The sequence below is a fragment of the Carya illinoinensis genome, chromosome 6 (genome assembly GCF_018687715.1).
Source record: "Carya illinoinensis cultivar Pawnee chromosome 6, C.illinoinensisPawnee_v1, whole genome shotgun sequence".
NCBI lineage: Eukaryota > Viridiplantae > Streptophyta > Magnoliopsida > Fagales > Juglandaceae > Carya > Carya illinoinensis.
The window spans coordinates 31,643,677-31,659,804 of record NC_056757.1 but is presented as its reverse complement, the minus strand read 5'-3'; the positions used below and the strand labels follow the sequence as shown (position 1 = coordinate 31,659,804).

The 16,128-nt window shown below is 35.8% G+C and overlaps 2 protein-coding genes across 4 annotated transcripts; one reads left to right on the top strand and one right to left on the bottom strand.

Moving 5' to 3' along the window:
• The first annotated feature begins 454 nt into the window (after positions 1-454).
• Positions 455-8,753, top strand: LOC122313101 (hippocampus abundant transcript-like protein 1). 3 transcript variants are annotated; one of them, XM_043127833.1, is made up of 14 exons: positions 462-795; positions 2,939-3,050; positions 4,386-4,498; positions 5,227-5,349; positions 5,469-5,674; positions 5,864-5,939; positions 6,513-6,599; positions 6,763-6,843; positions 6,961-6,993; positions 7,157-7,210; positions 7,299-7,340; positions 7,503-7,581; positions 7,864-7,934; positions 8,374-8,753. In XM_043127833.1, the coding sequence occupies exons 1-14, from the start codon at positions 628-630 to the stop codon at positions 8,458-8,460; spliced, it is 1,332 nt and encodes a 443-aa protein (XP_042983767.1). In that variant the 5' UTR covers positions 462-627; the 3' UTR covers positions 8,461-8,753. The 3 variants fall into 3 exon arrangements, with proteins under 3 accessions (XP_042983768.1, XP_042983769.1, XP_042983767.1); XM_043127834.1 differs by lacking the exons at positions 7,864-7,934; positions 8,374-8,753 and having other exon boundaries at positions 455-795; positions 7,428-7,570; XM_043127835.1 differs by lacking the exons at positions 2,939-3,050; positions 4,386-4,498 and having other exon boundaries at positions 456-795.
• A 180-nt stretch (positions 8,754-8,933) lies between these two features.
• Positions 8,934-15,637, bottom strand: LOC122313100 (DDB1- and CUL4-associated factor 8-like). The gene is made up of 5 exons (XM_043127832.1): positions 15,265-15,637; positions 13,037-13,288; positions 12,101-12,244; positions 10,789-11,553; positions 8,934-9,563 (listed from the first exon to the last, which is right to left on the bottom strand). The coding sequence occupies exons 1-5, from the start codon at positions 15,373-15,375 to the stop codon at positions 9,330-9,332; spliced, it is 1,506 nt and encodes a 501-aa protein (XP_042983766.1). The 5' UTR covers positions 15,376-15,637; the 3' UTR covers positions 8,934-9,329.
• Between the last annotated feature and the right edge of the window lie 491 nt (positions 15,638-16,128).

Here is a 16,128-nt window from a genome sequence, read left to right as displayed (position 1 = left end):
TTCGACTCTACAAAAAGTTGGAGCTTTTGCTACTAAAAATGTTGCAATGACCTACTTTTCGTGGCTATTTCGCATCATTATTTTCTGTTCTATGAACAAACTTTACTAACAGTATCCACATAACATAAATATTTCAACAGATCCAATTGATCTCCGGACGTATGTGCTGTCCTTGTGGACGTTAACCGCAGTCGAATTCAGTCAATTTATAGTTACAAAAGGCTGGGTGGTGTTACCATGCTATCTAAATTCGTCCAATTAATGTGCTTCCAGGCTAAATTAATTTATTTTAAATATTTTTAAAAATTAATAAAATATCATTATATTAATAATCAATTTCTTAATTATTAAATAAAAAAACTAAAAATAAAATACATAAACGCTCATTAATAGTCGTTTTCCAACCGCATCAGCCTTTGCCTCCTCTCTGTCTCTGTCTCTGTCTCAAACACGCGAAACGCATTTATGTACATAAGAAGAAATTATTAGCAAACGACATACATCACAATGGTGGAATATTCATATCTCAAATGGAGGAGTATTTCTTAGCGTAGACTGTAGGACCAGCAAAGTACGCCTTCTTCTGCGCGCGCGCGCACACACAGTACCCAGAGAGAGAGAGAGAGAATGGATCAGAAATTGAGAGATTTGAGCCACCTCTTCGTGACAGTTTTCCTTTCAAGCTTTGCTGGTTTGATGGTGGCACCATCCATGACCGATGTCACCATGTTAGCTCTTTGCCCTGGTCAGGATCAGTGCTCCCTAGCAATTTACCTCACTGGTTCCCAACAGGCGGTATGTATGTATGTATAATATATTTATTTACCGATTGTTGCCTTCTTAATTTGTTCATAATTCATGCGATAGCTCTCTTCATTTCTTTATGAATCTCCTTCGTTAAACGATCCCCCAACAGTACTGATCTTTTCACGCACAAAAAATCTCAAATTTTCTCAAACACCATCTGCGCACAAACCTAACGAAAACTTGCAATTTTGATAAGCATGGTAAGATTACAAATATTGCGCGTTATTCGATCGAGAAACAATCAAAGCTTCTAAAGTAGAACTAATTAATTAGCTGGAGGACTCGATCGGTTTCTGTTTATGTAGTTTGTGATCTGGGTAGCATAATAATCCAAAGACGTATATTGACATGATAGGATAAGGTTTAATTAATGTGTGCACGTGAACGCACGTACATGTAATTTGGAATGCCATGAATGTCTGTCTGTCTGTATTCGATCGTAGTACTAGGTTGTCTACTCATAGCCATCCAAATTCATCCATTTCTTTTTTTCATAATTTCCCCCAAGTTTGAGATTAAGTAAATAGATCGAATTTTTGCTGGAAAACTCCACTTTGGCTGTAAGTACTGCTAGCTAGATATTTTTTTGAAGAGCTTCTGTTTAGTTTTCCTCCATCAATTGAGAAAGGCTAGCTGTGAGAGAGAATCGGAGATCAGAGAGTAAAGAGCTCAAACTCTTTGCTTGCTTTGTCGAAGTTATGGGGGAAGGGCAGCTTCGCCATTTCGCCGAAAGAGTCTCCTTTCCTTTGACTGGGGGCATTTTTCTATCTTTTACGCGACGTATGAACGAGAGACTCAAATAGTTAGCTAGACCTCGCTAAAAATGGAACATTTATATATGACAAATTAAGTAACTATACTTTTTTTTTTTCCCCAAAGCAAGTAAGTTTATAGATAAATTAAGTGGTTAAATGTTACTAAATTTAATGAGGTGGGAGGACCTAACAATCATTTCAAAATAAATAAAGCAACACAAGTGTAATAAAAAAAAGAAAAAAAGGAATCTATAATGAAAAATTAGCTCTCACCCATTTTTCATTAAGGGAAAAGTCTCTTGAAACAGTTTTTACATAATCTGATAAAAGTTATAGTGAATCGATGTGTATTACATCTTATTTGTTTAGACTGGTTGTAGAAAACTTTTGCGATCAATTTATCTTAATTGTTAGGTAGGAAAAATTGGAATATAGGAATGTAGTAAATGGATGATGTGTCAATATATTGGTATAAGATCTTCATTGTCTATGAAAGTGTGTGTAGTTCATGCACCATTCTAAAAAATAAGATGGTTGTTGGATATGAGAAATCTAAAGCTATTGATTCCAGTGAATCAGTGATATCGCGCGTGACTGTAGCAGACTCTTCCTAGAACGGCAGCACTTAAGACTCACATGCAATATGAGCCACGCGTGAGACTCATGTGTTGTTCTTTTTATAAGTTTTTTTTTTTTCATCGTCTGACAGATCAATGACTATAGAGTCTACTAACTAGGCATGTGGTGGCTGTGTAAGGCCAATAAGCAGTAGATCGGTGCATGTTGATGCTACGAGAGAAAAACTACAGAAAAATCGAAAGAAAACACTAGATAATTTTGGCGTTGATGACCAGATAGGAGGAATGGGGGAGGAGCTGAACCCCACTCAGGATGGAGGAAATGGATGGATGGCGGAAAGTTTGGTACAGAGAAAAATATCTCTGTCGACCGATCTCATTCATTTAATTTGTAACTACACTTATTAGTGCACCCCTCACTATAATAATGGACAATTTGACAACACTCATTCATTTATTGATGTGATTGAATAACTAATATTTTCGATACTTTGTTGATATTGAATTGGTGTAAAATAATTTAAAATACTTAAATAGATAAATCTTATAAATTTTGTTTTTTTTATAAGAAATGAATTTTATTAATAAAAATATTTTTTTTGTAAAAATTTATATAAAACTTATATATTTATAATGAATTATTTCTCATTGAATTCATATGTGTTTAGGCAAATTTGGAAGACAGTATTTATTATCCAGTAAATAGTTGATAGTGGGTCTCTACTTTTAATTTTGAGAAAAAAACAAAAGCCAGCAGCTGGTAATGGTCCAACATGAGTAGCTGTGCACTGGATGCAGATAATAGGATTGGGAGCAATGATAATCACCCCGCTGATTGGGAATATGTCGGACCAGTACGGGAGGAAGGCATTACTCACACTTCCCATGACCATCTCCATCATTCCACTAGGTACTGGTGCATGCGCTCTCGATCACATCCATTTTATTTGTTTTGTTCCCTTCGCATTACTTTATAGGTACCACTATCGTTTCGTGATGTTGCTTGTAACGTCGTTATTGCTTTTGCTGGCCTATTTCCATTTGAGCCGTGCTACAGCACCAGAATGGCTCCTGATAAGATTAATTAGTTTTTTATTTTATTTTATTTTTATATTTTTTTTTAAAATTAATAATATAATTAAAAAATACTTCTTTCATCATTAAATAAAAAAATTTAAACAAAATAAAAATTTATTGAATACATCCTCAGAATGGATCGTCGGTAGGATTAGCTTTTCTCATTACCATTTACTTCTAGTTTTCTCTAACCTTTTGGAGGAATTGTTGCTTTCGTAGGATGGTTGGGTCCCTCGGCCCGTCTTGGTGACTTTTGACGCAAAAATCTTGATACGAATGGTCATGAATTTCTGTCGGTCTGGATATAACTTTTGGACGGTGCTACTCTGCCGCCCTGAGTGCACCGCTCCATTTGACCGAACCGTCTTCTTCTTCTTCTTCTTCTTCTTCTTCAGATTTTTTTAATATATTTAAATATTTTTAAAAAATATAAAAATTATATCAATACATTTAAAATCAGTTTTTTAATCACTAACTAAAAAAAATTATAAGTATGACCAGCAATCAAAGGAGCACGGGAGAGGATACACAAGCATTTTCATAACTTTTTGGTGGTACATCACATTTACATTGGAGACTGTGTAGTGGTTTTAATTAATTAATAGCTATATTGACAAAACTTACCATCAAATTATAATGGTGTTATTTCTACATGAGTCACGCTTGGCAGCTGCCAGCGATCGCGGGCGTGTCGCTTAGTATGAGTTTTTATTTTTATATTTTTTAATATATTTAAATAATTTTAAAAAATAAAAATATATATTAATATATTAAAAATTACTTATTAAATTATTAAATAAAAAAATTAAAACAAAATTTAAATTGATGAACATTCATTTGGAGCGGTAACATTGGGCGGCAGACTCTCATTTCCGTTTCTACATAGGTTGTGTTGGGTTTGAGTCAATTTTGGTTTGGCCAATTACCACTCCATTTAAGCTCTTTTTCTTTACATTGTTGTGCATGACATGCATCTGCTTTTTGATTTGGTAATGAGAGCCCAGTTTGTATCTGAATCTTGTAGAAATGGGAAAAAAGTGCATCAAAGCGATAGAAGAATTTAATCCAACAAATTATTAAGGTCATGATATTGTTAATATATATTAATTAATGCTCTGAAACTTTTGTGACATGATGATGATCGATCTGATCATCTGCATGCATGCAGTAATATTGGCATATAGCAGGACGACCAACTTCTTCTATGCGTACTTCGTGTTGAGGACTCTCACTGCCATGGCCAGCGATGGCAGCATCAATTGTCTGGCTCTTGCTTACCTGGTAATTACGCCCAAACAAATCAATTAAGCCCATCCCATTATTATTGCTGGCCGTACAATCTGGGCTTTATTAATTTTTATCAAGTCATATATCTCAGTATCATTTTATTTATTTATTTATTTGATATATCTCAGTATCAATTACTTGAGCATTATAAGCATTAATTATGAGTTTTGCTCCTTTATTCACATCACCTTTTAAGCATGTCAACAGGTGTTTCGATCTTTCTCATTTTCTGCCTCGTACGTACGGTCAAAACGCTTACTAATTTTGTCCTCTCTTTGACTAGTCCTGCGTGCATTGATTATCATATATATATATATATATATGTACATACATCTTAGCAGTTCGTGCCTTTAAGTTGTATAACCATTGAATTTTTAAGAGGATAGATATTGAATTTTAGAGTGAGCTAAAGAGAAGACTAAGCCACTCAATCGATCCTGAAGATCATCAAGGTGCATGCTAATATGTATTGGCATTCTTAATTTGTAACGATGAAGTGGGATAGCCAAGGTTCTCATTGATCATCGCACACTAGCAGCATTCGAAAACAAGAGCTGTTTCAAGCAATTCTTCTAATTCCTTCAAACCCCAACAAAAAAAATAAAAAAATAAAAAATAAAAATAAAAACCCTCGAAAGAAGAGGTTACTAGAATTAATCATGCAAAAATGCAGTAAATCTTCAGTTGTGTACTGAAAACTGTTTATGTTTTTTTCTTCTCAGGCAGATAACATCCCAGAAAGACAAAGGGCATCGGCATTCGGAATTCTAGCTGGGGTAGGTTCAGCTGCATTTGTATCTGGAACCTTAACGGCTCGTTTTCTTTCAACTGCTTCTACGTTTCAGGTTGTCCGCCCTTGCTGACTTGAATTTCTCCTTGAAATCAGTAATTTTGTATGCTTGGCTTTAGCCTTTATGGCTACCGGTTGATTGCGATTTGTAACCAATTACATTTTTTGATCCAGGTTGCTGCAGTCGTGTCAATCCTTGCAGCAGTTTATATGAGAGTTTTTCTTGAGGAAAGCTTACCCAATGGGCATGGTTTAAGGCAGCCGATCTTGAAGGGAGAACCGGATGATATTAAATATGATGATGATCGTGTACAAAATACATCACAGGCCTTTAAGAGGATTCCATCAATTGGGGATCTGATCTGCCTGATGAGGAGTAGGTAAGACTGCATAATCTCCCTTGTTTTTCATCTAGTTCTAAGTAGTGCAAGCTAAGCACTCGGTATGGTATGCCCAATTTTAGTGATCTAAATAATATAAATACATGATTTTCTTAAGCATGTTTGTTGATTACAAGTTATAAATTTCTTACGTAGTGCTAATTAAATTTATCAAACATTGTAACGCAGCGTGACATTTTCACAAGCGACAGTTGTTTCCTTGTTCAATAGTCTTGCAGACGGTGGAATACTAGCTACGTTACTGGTACAGTTTTTCTTTAACGTCAAAATATCACATTTACATTAAGGGCATAAGGATGCAGGAGGGCTTTTGTTTTTTCTATTACCTTAATTATAAATTACATGCATGGATGCTGCAGCAAAAGGTTGTCAAAACTTCAAAACTGTAACTACTCTTGAAAAATCCATGTCAAGAGTCTCAAGAGTAGCCTTATTTGATTTGAGATGAGGTGAAAGTTAAAAATTAAATAAAATATTGTTAGAATATTATTTTTATTTTGAAATATTTGAAAAAGTTAAATTATTTATTATATTTTACGTAAAAATTTGAGAAAGTTGTAATGATTAAATTAGATGAGATACTTTGTATAACCAAATGAGGCTTAAAGGCTACTTAGTAGATTAATTTGTAGAAAAAAAGTCCCATTGGAAAACCAAAGATCCGTGCAGTTTATTCATTAATGGAGCTTGTACAATTCATAGTTGTCCAATGGATAAGAGAATCCTGGAGATTCTTAAAAAAAAAAGAAGAACAAAAGTAGTTTGTCTACAGCATGATCTAACGTTTCTAATAATGCCATCAAATTTCTCCATGCAGTACTTCCTAAAGGCCCGTTTCCACTTCAACAAAAACCAGTTTGCTGATCTAATGCTAATTTTAGGAGTTGCAGGGACCATTTCACAGGTACTACGCTTTACAAAACACCATTCTACACTGCTAGTTCATTTTCTCAGCATCTTAATCCTTTTTCTTGTTTTTTTGAACGTTTTGTTGACTGAATACTACTCATTTCTATTTTATTTTGGGTTTCCATCTCTGTACTCTTGAAAACATGTGAATCCTGAAGCTGCTATTCATGCCCATATTGGCACCTGTTATTGGAGAGCAGAAGTTGCTTTCCATAGGTCTCTTAATGGGCTGTACAAACGTATGTGCCCTATTCTCACTATTTCTCATGATTTCCATGCAGCCATTTGTGTGTTTGTCTAGTGAGGTTGTAATTGTTTATCAAGCATACAACTGACTGTTTCCTGATTTGATGCAGATGTTCTTCAACAGCATGGCTTGGTCAGTATGGGTAATCCTTCTCCAACCAAATCCTTTGCTTCTCCCCTAGCTAATAGGCAAATACCTCACTATTGAATTTAATATCATGTGCTAAAAATAATGAATCTGATTCTTTTCTTTCTAAATGTCTCTCTTGATTCATATATATCCTCAAAGAATTTCAACATATGCAGGTTCCCTATGCCTGTACAGTTTTTTCGATCTTCACTGTCTTCGTGCAACCAAGCGTATGTTCTTTACTTCTTTTTTAAATCTTGATAAAAGCTAGCTTCATTACGCATGTACTAAAAACGTTCATGAAACTTCCTGATACAGTTACGCAGCATCGTTTCCAAACAAGTTGGGCCCAATGAACAGGTAGCATTGCAGAGGAGGGGCTTTGTTTATATATATTTGTGATCTCGTTGGCCTCTGTCCTGACCTATTTCCCTATATCCTCTCCAGCTCCACCTTTATTCGTCTCGCATATCACAGCATTTTTCATTTTGTTAACTGAAAAAAAGATGAAATGCATGTCAGGGGAAGGCTCAAGGATGCATTTCTGGCATAAGTTCCTTTGCCAACATTATTTCTCCATTAATTTTTAGCCCTCTAACAGGTACGTGGGATAATGACGGATTGGGTTCTGCTGCAGTCACTTTTACATTTTTACGTATTCTTTGTATATTTCACTGATGTCATGGGCTAAATCAATCATTTTATATTAAAAAAAAATAATGCAGTCAATCATATTAATAGAGTGCACAAAGAATACGTAAAAGTGACTGCATATAAAATTTTTGTGACGGATTACAATTCAAAAAAAAGAAAAGGCTTTTTTTTTTTTTAATAGATAAAAGCAATTCAAATTGACAAATTTTCCTGCCATATATCCATCCAGCTCTGTTCCTGTCTGAAGGAGCGCCATTCCACTTCCCTGGTTTCAGTATAATGTGCATTGGGCTTGCCATGGTATGAACTACGAACTTTTCTTACTTTAAGAGCTAATGGTACAAGGTTAAAGTTACGTACGAAAAGTCGAAAACACAATAGGGGTATCGGTCATGTTCCAACAGTGAAGAATGGCAGTGATCATTGTTGTTAATTAATAGTTACGTACGAAAACACAATAGGGTTTTTGCAGTGATCATTGTTAGTTAATAAAGATTTCTCCATTAATTGAATGATACATCATTCACACGACAGTATTTGATTTGTAAAAAATTTTAATTTTAAATTTATCATATAAATAAAATCATGTTGTGTTAGCATCATAGATTGTTCTTGAAACATCGCAGTCACTTTAACAAAGCTAGGGAGCTGATTATTCAATATTTTTAACTTTTTTTGTCTTTGGTAGAATGTTAATTGTTTTATGGATGCACTTGACAAATCACATGCTTTCATGCAGATGATTGCCTTCATTCAGAGCATTATGATAAGGGAAGTGAGTTCAAGTGATCACAAAACTGAGGGTAATCACAGCATGGAGGCCTAGTTCTTATACTGTAGACTTTACATATCCCAACAATTATTTCTGTAGCCTTCGTTTTGCTCTGTTTCTCTCCGATCCCCCAAGAAGCACATAGAACAAGCCTGGTACCAAGAGATGAACTGGAAATGACTTTGCACCAAAGTATATATATCAAGAACGGCTTATAACTGTATTGATACTGTAATATTGAAGTCTACACTATCAATGTATAATAGTTGATACCGTAAAATCCATATATGTATCTCTTTCTGGAATGTTAAAAACTGTAAGTGTTTGTAACGGAAAATTCTCTGCAATTCTCGCTCGTTAATGTGACATTTGACGGGAGCCATGAAAGCTTTGAAATATCCATGACCTTCGTTTCAAATATCGCCAGATTCTAAAGGAAACAACGATTAGCATTGGACGGAAGAGTATTAAAAGGGAATCCTAGCCACAGAAGAAAATCTGAAAGAAAAGTTTGTAAATACACGAACTTAACAACAACGAACGAATATAAGCAACTTATCACGAAGTATGGAAAAAGAAAAGCATTAACGAATGGTAGACAAGCTAAAGCGGTTAGTACTAGCAGTATAAACCCAGAACAGTTGTGCTTAAATTTTATAATTATGTACACTACAACCATTTTTTCATGGCCTATAGCTCTAGCATCTAAAAAAGAGCCATCCTGACTGGAGGCATCTCCGCTATCTGAGGCAGCATCGCTGTTGGCAAAATAGCTCTAAAAGTTCCCAACCGGAAGTTTCTCCACCGCAATCGGGACTTGTCCTCCGCCTTTGCAGTGATGATAGTTGCAACATTAAGTCATAATGAGATGATACATCCAGCACTGTTTCTTTTGGACACAAAGGTGTAAATCATAATCATCATCAACATTCCTTACAACCACCAGAGTCATCATCGTCAAAAGCAGCAGAGTCATTGCCATCCTCAACACTTTCATCATTGATGTAATCCTCCTCCTCCTCGCCATTATTGTCATCGGCATCATCATAATCAGAAATGTCATCGTCATAGAACAAATCATCGTCATCATCAGAATCACCATCATTGTCGTCGTCGTCGCTACCAGATGCAAACCAATTAATTCGACCATGCAAAACCTTTTTCAAAACAAATAACAGCAAAGAAATTAGCTCCTCCGGTAATCTCCATCTAACCATTTATCAATATCATGATGCCAGCACTGTTCTAATGTATTTGCTGGAACTCACTAGATGGTGAACTGACTTAATTTTTTTTGATAACCTAGATGGTGAACTGACTTAATTAAGCACAAGAGATGCGTCAAGAAAGCTGTGATCCTGATCCTGCAGCTTTCTTTACGTTCTGAATTTTTCAAAGCCTTGGAAGTTTAGAAGAGGACCAGAAAGTGGGAAATCTCCAAGGCAGAAAATAAAGCATTGAAAGTCCAAGCGAAACAACATAACATGTGGTTTCTATAAAATACGTGAAAGACCATGTTGGTGGGTACCTCACCACCTCCCCCCACCCCAAAAATAAAAATAAAATAATAAAAAAAAGGTACTGCAGCAAGGAAAAGGGATGATAAGTAAACAATGGATAATAAAGCCACAATGTAGGAGAGAGAAAATGACAAAATGAATTAATTATTTTGTAAAAGTCATCTTTTTTTTTTTTTTTTGTGCGCGCTTTTTTGTTAAAAAAACCAGGCAAATAATTAGATGAAAAATGTGATATCCCATATGATAAAAATAAGGGTAGGTGGTGAATAAGATTCCACATTGCTTAGAAATGAAAAGTTCTTGCTCTTTATAAGATTTCAATAAAGCTCCAATTGTATCATTGACTAGTCTTTTTGGAACATAGGCCATGTAGTTTGGACCTTCTATTAGGGCGGTACAAATGATATCAGAGCATATCCCAACTAGAAATGTGAGACTTGAGCTGTGCCACCTACAACAGACAGGCTCGACAAGGACATCGGAAATTTAAGGGGGGAAGATTACCTTATATGATAAGGATTAGGATAGGAGATGAATGAGATCTCACATTACTTGAGAATGAGAAGTTCTTGCTCTTTATAAGGTTCTAATAAAACTCTAATTGTATAATCGACTAGTTCTTTTAAAGTATAAGCCATGTGGTTTGGGCTTTTTATTGGGGCGTCACAAAAAATAATTGAGAGATATTTTTTTTTTAAAATATCTTTGATTGAAAGGAGAAAAATCATCGAAACCAATCAGACCCTTATTTTTTTGTACTTGTTAACGACTTGATGTTTGTGGCCAAGCCATTAGAGCCAAACATAATAAGAAAACATCGAGCGTTTTAGCTAGGAATAATTAGCTAAAAATCACAGCATACCTCTTCGATATTTGTAGGCACAGAAGCTCTCTCAAGGGCCTTCGGAGTCCATAGTTTGATGTCACTTTCAATTCCACTGCTTGCAAGCACCATGGTATGAGGATGACACTCAATACAGTTTACAACCCTCTTATCTGCTTCCATGACACGCATGAGCTCCCCACCTTTTTTCTTCCATATGAATATCCGGCCACAGTCTGATCCACTCACTACATACTCACAATTAGGCCCAAAGAAGTTCACGCCTTTCACCGTGTCACAATTCCTATGCCCCTCGTAAACTTGGGGAGCACTTTGCTCATCGGCATCCATAGCTGATGGACATGCTGAAAAACATGCTGAAAATTGACTATCACCTTCTATTTCACTCGCATTACTGCACATAGACCCTGGAGAGGCTGGAAGTGGATTAGGTCCCAATCCCATATCCCGTGTAAAAAGATAGATGGACTCATCATTGTATGACACAAGCAATTCGCTCCGTTCTGAGAAGGCCAAGCCTGTTATTCCAACAAGCTCATTACCAATCAAGTGTGAAGGGCAAAAGTAGTTTGCAGGTTCACCATAATTGGTTGACCCATCTGACTTATACTTGCGGATATCATAGAGTCGAGTATACTCATCGGAACCTGCAACTGCAAAGAGATTTGGATTTCTTGGATCAATTGCAATAGCATTTAGAGGGATAGCTGACATGTAATCCCTCCTGTCATCAACTGGTTGGCATGTGAAAAGTTTTGTGGCAGCCAGAGTTCTCAGATCAAACTGTAACAATAATGAAAAGGTCACATGGCCATATAACCCAACAAAGCTAAATAATTTTTTGATAAGTAACAATCATTGCATTAAAAACACAAAAATGAGCATTCTGCGTAGAACAATATGTGTACAAGAACATCATCTAGGTAAAGATAGAAAGGGATACAAGCAATAAACGCTAAATACAAAGACCAAAAAAAAGAGTGCAAAAATGAGAGATTGACCAGCAGCATGATGCAAGCAGAATGCCAAGGACATACATTTATGACTGTCCACTGGCATAGTATACTAGGAATCAACCAGTCCTTTAATATTGATAATATTGATAAGTTCAGGTTAGCCCGCAAAAGAAAGTAAAATCAAGGAAAGGATTAATGGACCAGAGAATTCATTCTTTATTCTAAAGCCTCCAATTGAATCTCATCAAATGGTTAGAGCTCACCCTCTTTTTGCCATGAAAAGTTGTGTAGGATTTTCTCAGTGTACTCAATTCTCAAAATAAGTGAGGCTACTAAATCAATGACTAAAGTAGCAAAGGGGAATTCTAACTTACATGTTGCAAAAACCCATCTTCACCACAGGTATAAAATATGTGTGGGCTCCCAGGCTCAATAGCCAGATTATGAGCTCGTCCATGATGTTTAGCTAGCAATGTAGTTCCCACTCCTCCATGTTCCAGAATCTGAGCAAGTCTCACCTAAAATTGACCAAATGTAGTCCAAGAATTTAAAAAGTTTTGTGGTTCACAAAATAGAGAAAGTTCTTAATCTTGATGGCAAAAGAAAACATGGTGAAAACTATTGATTGAACGAATACAAAGACAAGGTGAACAAATGAATAGACAAGCAGCTGCATCAAATATTTCCTACCAAAATCTCTAATCAACAATCCAGGAGAACACTACTAAGTGAAAACACCGGCATCAGTTATGGAATGAACAAGATCACCAGACATAAAATAACTTTGTGGCCTACATTATTTGTTTAGTTCAGTATATGCATCTCAGAAAAGGCAGTGGAATGGTCTTAGCTCTTGAATATTCCGACAATAAAAACACAAAAAACAAAATTTATTGGATTTCAGAATAGCACAATCTAATTCAAAGATTTCTCCCAATCTAATTCGAAGGTTTCTCCCAATCGAGCACAACTAGCATAATTATTTCCAGTGGCAAGATCACTGTATATCTTTGTATATTTATTGATTGGTAGTTAACAAGCACAGAGTGGGTCATGAACCGACAAGCTCATGCTCTGTCGCATTCTCATGCGTGGACCAGTGGACCAAGAGAGAGCCATTTCAGTCAGATCTCATTCATTGTGGCCTATAATATCCTTAACTATAGTCTATAAAGTTAGTAAACAGCCAATTATATCTTTTAAGTACATCCTCGTATAAACATGGTACACAATTTTCTGAAACAAAAATATTCCATTTCATATCGTGACTGCTTTAGATACTGTGACTTTTCTACAACAGATAAGAATACCTGTCCATCTGCAGCACAGGTGACAATATGTCGATCATTTGTGTAAGGCATGATTTTTGCTTGAAAAACATTGTTATTATGATCTGAATGAAATGAAAGCTTGACATGCCCAGTCTCCCAATCCCACAGTATAACCCGCTTGTCATCAGAGCCCGAAACCAGAATACCACCATCTGCATTGAAACTTACAGTGTTCACACAACCTCTGTGCTTTTCCAGCTTTCGGTAGATATCAAGCCGGCGCACAAGATCCTGGGACACATAAATTCATTCAATTATACCATGTATACTTTAAGTCAGCCTCAAAAGAACAGAAGACTGATGTTTATGTAAACAATTGATAGGACAAATGGAACAGACGAATATATGAAGTCAAAGTATATAAAAAATAATATGAAAAAATTTATCTTCTAATAATATTTTAATTTTATAATATTTTTATTCAATTTTTTCCTCTCATTTTCCAAAACCCTATAAAATATCATAACTAAAACAATTTTACTACTATTCACAAACCATTTTACTTCTATTCACTGATTTCTCATCTCATCTCATTCTCCAAGCATTTCCTAAGGGAGTTTAGAAGATAGATGATCGAGAGATGTTGGAATTGAGTGGGTTAAACAGTATGTTAGAGAATAAATGAAATAGGGCGTTTGAATTGGTTGGGAAGCAAGTTAGCTGGTGTTATGATCCTGAAGGTTAAAAGTTGAACTAAATTAGTATCCAACAATCCTCGGACTTTTGGATCAATGGTTGGGTTTTTAACAACTGGTATTAGAGCAGGGACCATGTCATGGAGGGGGCGACCTAAAGGCTGGATTAAAATGCTTTGGTACTATGTATGGGCATAGTGTTAAGTCATTGAATACTGATAGATGAGTGAAGCTGCCAAAAGGGAAAGGGCTACCACCGAGTCAGTGTCGATAGATTGGGCCGCCATGGACGTTAGATTCAGAAGCGTGGTGGAATGTTATGATCTTGAAGGTCAAAGGTTTAACCAAATTAGTATCCAATAGTCCTAGGACTTTTGGATCAATGGTTGGGTATTTAACAACTAGCAATTAATAAAACGAGGTGTTTCGGTATTTTAGTGATGCCGTGAGTTTCATGTATATGAAGAGAGGCAGTGCACGTAATTGTTAGTAATACGGTGTGTTTTGTAATATGTTGTATAAAAGGAATGCGGGAGTGTAAGGCAAGGGATTTGAAAGTTTGTATGAAACACTTTGGGAGGTTGGATTATCCTCGAAATGATCCAAGATTATTCTTGAATTTTCATTTCAATTCTTGCTCTTCTTGATTGTCCTTCTTTCCATCTTTTGTCCATTATCATTCTTGAATTCCCAGAAAACCCATAACATTTTCAGATTTCATCTCTTTTTCTAGTTTCTTCAGAAGAAAAAAGGTGTGCTAATCTGTCACACTTCAGCGCATCTATGGGAATGGGCCAAGGTCACTGTGGGCTTTGGTTTGGTGTAATAAAGATTTAGAGATTTGGGCTCAGGGCTTTAATGGGCTCGGGCTAGGATGGTTAACATTTTCCACTTGGTTTTATTGTATTTCATATATGGGCTAGGTTGGTTAGTTAAGCCCAGTTGCTTATATTTCTTATTTGTATTTTCTATTAGTTGGACTTGACTTAAAAGGCCTATGGCCTGCACTTGGAGAGTGTAAAGTAATCTGGAATGATATAGAAACTTCTGTCTTCCTCCCATTTTCCCTCATTTTCTCTCTCACTTTCCACTTTCTTGGAGAAGCTCCCCTCGAACAGAGCAAATTAGTGTTATCTTATTTTAATACTTGCGATGTGTTACATAATCGCCTAGTGACATAGAAAATGATTGTCAGCCATCGAACTTCCTGAGTGGTCCTAAAAACCAATGACTTTTGAGCATTTCCCTCTGATCAACCATACGAAATATATAAATACATAAATTCTGGAATAACGGAAACGCAGAAAAAAGTAAAAAACACCACAAATATATGCACCGATTAGGGATAAACCTATACCAATCCCAAAGTAAGGAATACCTGTAAAAAATACCAGCTTGAAAAGTGAAAAGCAACCAAAATTAAACCAAGCATTGACGGACTTATAATCCGAAAACCCCCACACGGTAATTAAACAACTGTCCTTCGCACAATCATAAAGCATCAATCTTCCAAAATAATAATAACAAAAACAATTAAAACAAAAGTGGGAATAAGGTCATCACGGATAAGACCTCGGAGGCGCCGAGACGGTGCGCGAAGTTCCTGGTGGAGAGCTGGCCAACCTCTCGCTGCCAAACCCCGACCACTGCCTTGTCGACGTTCGTTCTCGCCCTCTTTTTCATCCTCTAACCAACTCCTAATCCGATTGCTAAAATAAAAGAACATATATATATGTATATACAAGATGGGTGTGGGCGAGTTGGCTTGGAAGCCGTGACTCGGTGAATGAGGGGGAGTGGGAAGAGATGTGTGGGGGCGAGCAGGTCGCTGTTACATACGGATACGGACTCATCGAGACGGAGCCGTAGATTTATTCTCACTCTCTCTCTCTCTCTCTCTCTCTCTCTCTCTCTCTCAATCTCCCGTATTTCTAGCGACGGCAGAGCTCATAATAGGAAAATGATTTACACACGGCACTTACTAATATATCTAACATTACTCTTCTACAATAATACTACTAAGTACGTAACAATTTTAATGATATATAAAATTATCGTTAATTATTTTATTTTATTACTCGCTCAATTATATATAATTTTTATTCATGTTGTAAATTTATAAAATTATTTAAAATAATTCATATTAATTAATATGATAATCAATAAAAAAAATTTAAAAAAATAATACTATAATAATTCGATAGGTAGGTTATTATTACATCACAAATCTCAATTTCACGCCTGCTCTATTGATTTTTATTATTTTTTTAGTAAAAATTGATTTTGTTTTGTCATTTTTTCATGAGTTTTGCTATATATAAATACAGTCGCGCATTAATCTGTATACCAATACTGATTTATTCATATTTAAAATTTAAATTAACACTGTTTTCAATAAAATCTACTTTTTGACCAATCACATCGCATTGGTGCACA

Excerpts from the sequence above, each read along its gene's own strand:
- LOC122313101 (XM_043127833.1), top strand. The coding sequence starts at position 628 with ATGGATCAGAAATTGAGAGATTTGAGCCACCTCTTCGTGACAGTTTTC. Across the intron at positions 5,940-6,512 it reads GAATACTAGCTACGTTACTG|TACTTCCTAAAGGCCCGTTT; the intron begins GTACAGTTTTTC and ends TTCTCCATGCAG. Across the intron at positions 7,341-7,502 it reads AAGTTGGGCCCAATGAACAG|GGGAAGGCTCAAGGATGCAT; the intron begins GTAGCATTGCAG and ends AATGCATGTCAG.
- LOC122313100 (XM_043127832.1), bottom strand. The coding sequence starts at position 15,375 with ATGAAAAAGAGGGCGAGAACGAACGTCGACAAGGCAGTGGTCGGGGTT. Across the intron at positions 11,554-12,100 it reads AAGATGGGTTTTTGCAACAT|TTTGATCTGAGAACTCTGGC; the intron begins GTAAGTTAGAAT and ends TTATTGTTACAG. Across the intron at positions 9,564-10,788 it reads TGCCTACAAATATCGAAGAG|GTTTTGCATGGTCGAATTAA; the intron begins GTATGCTGTGAT and ends GTTTTGAAAAAG.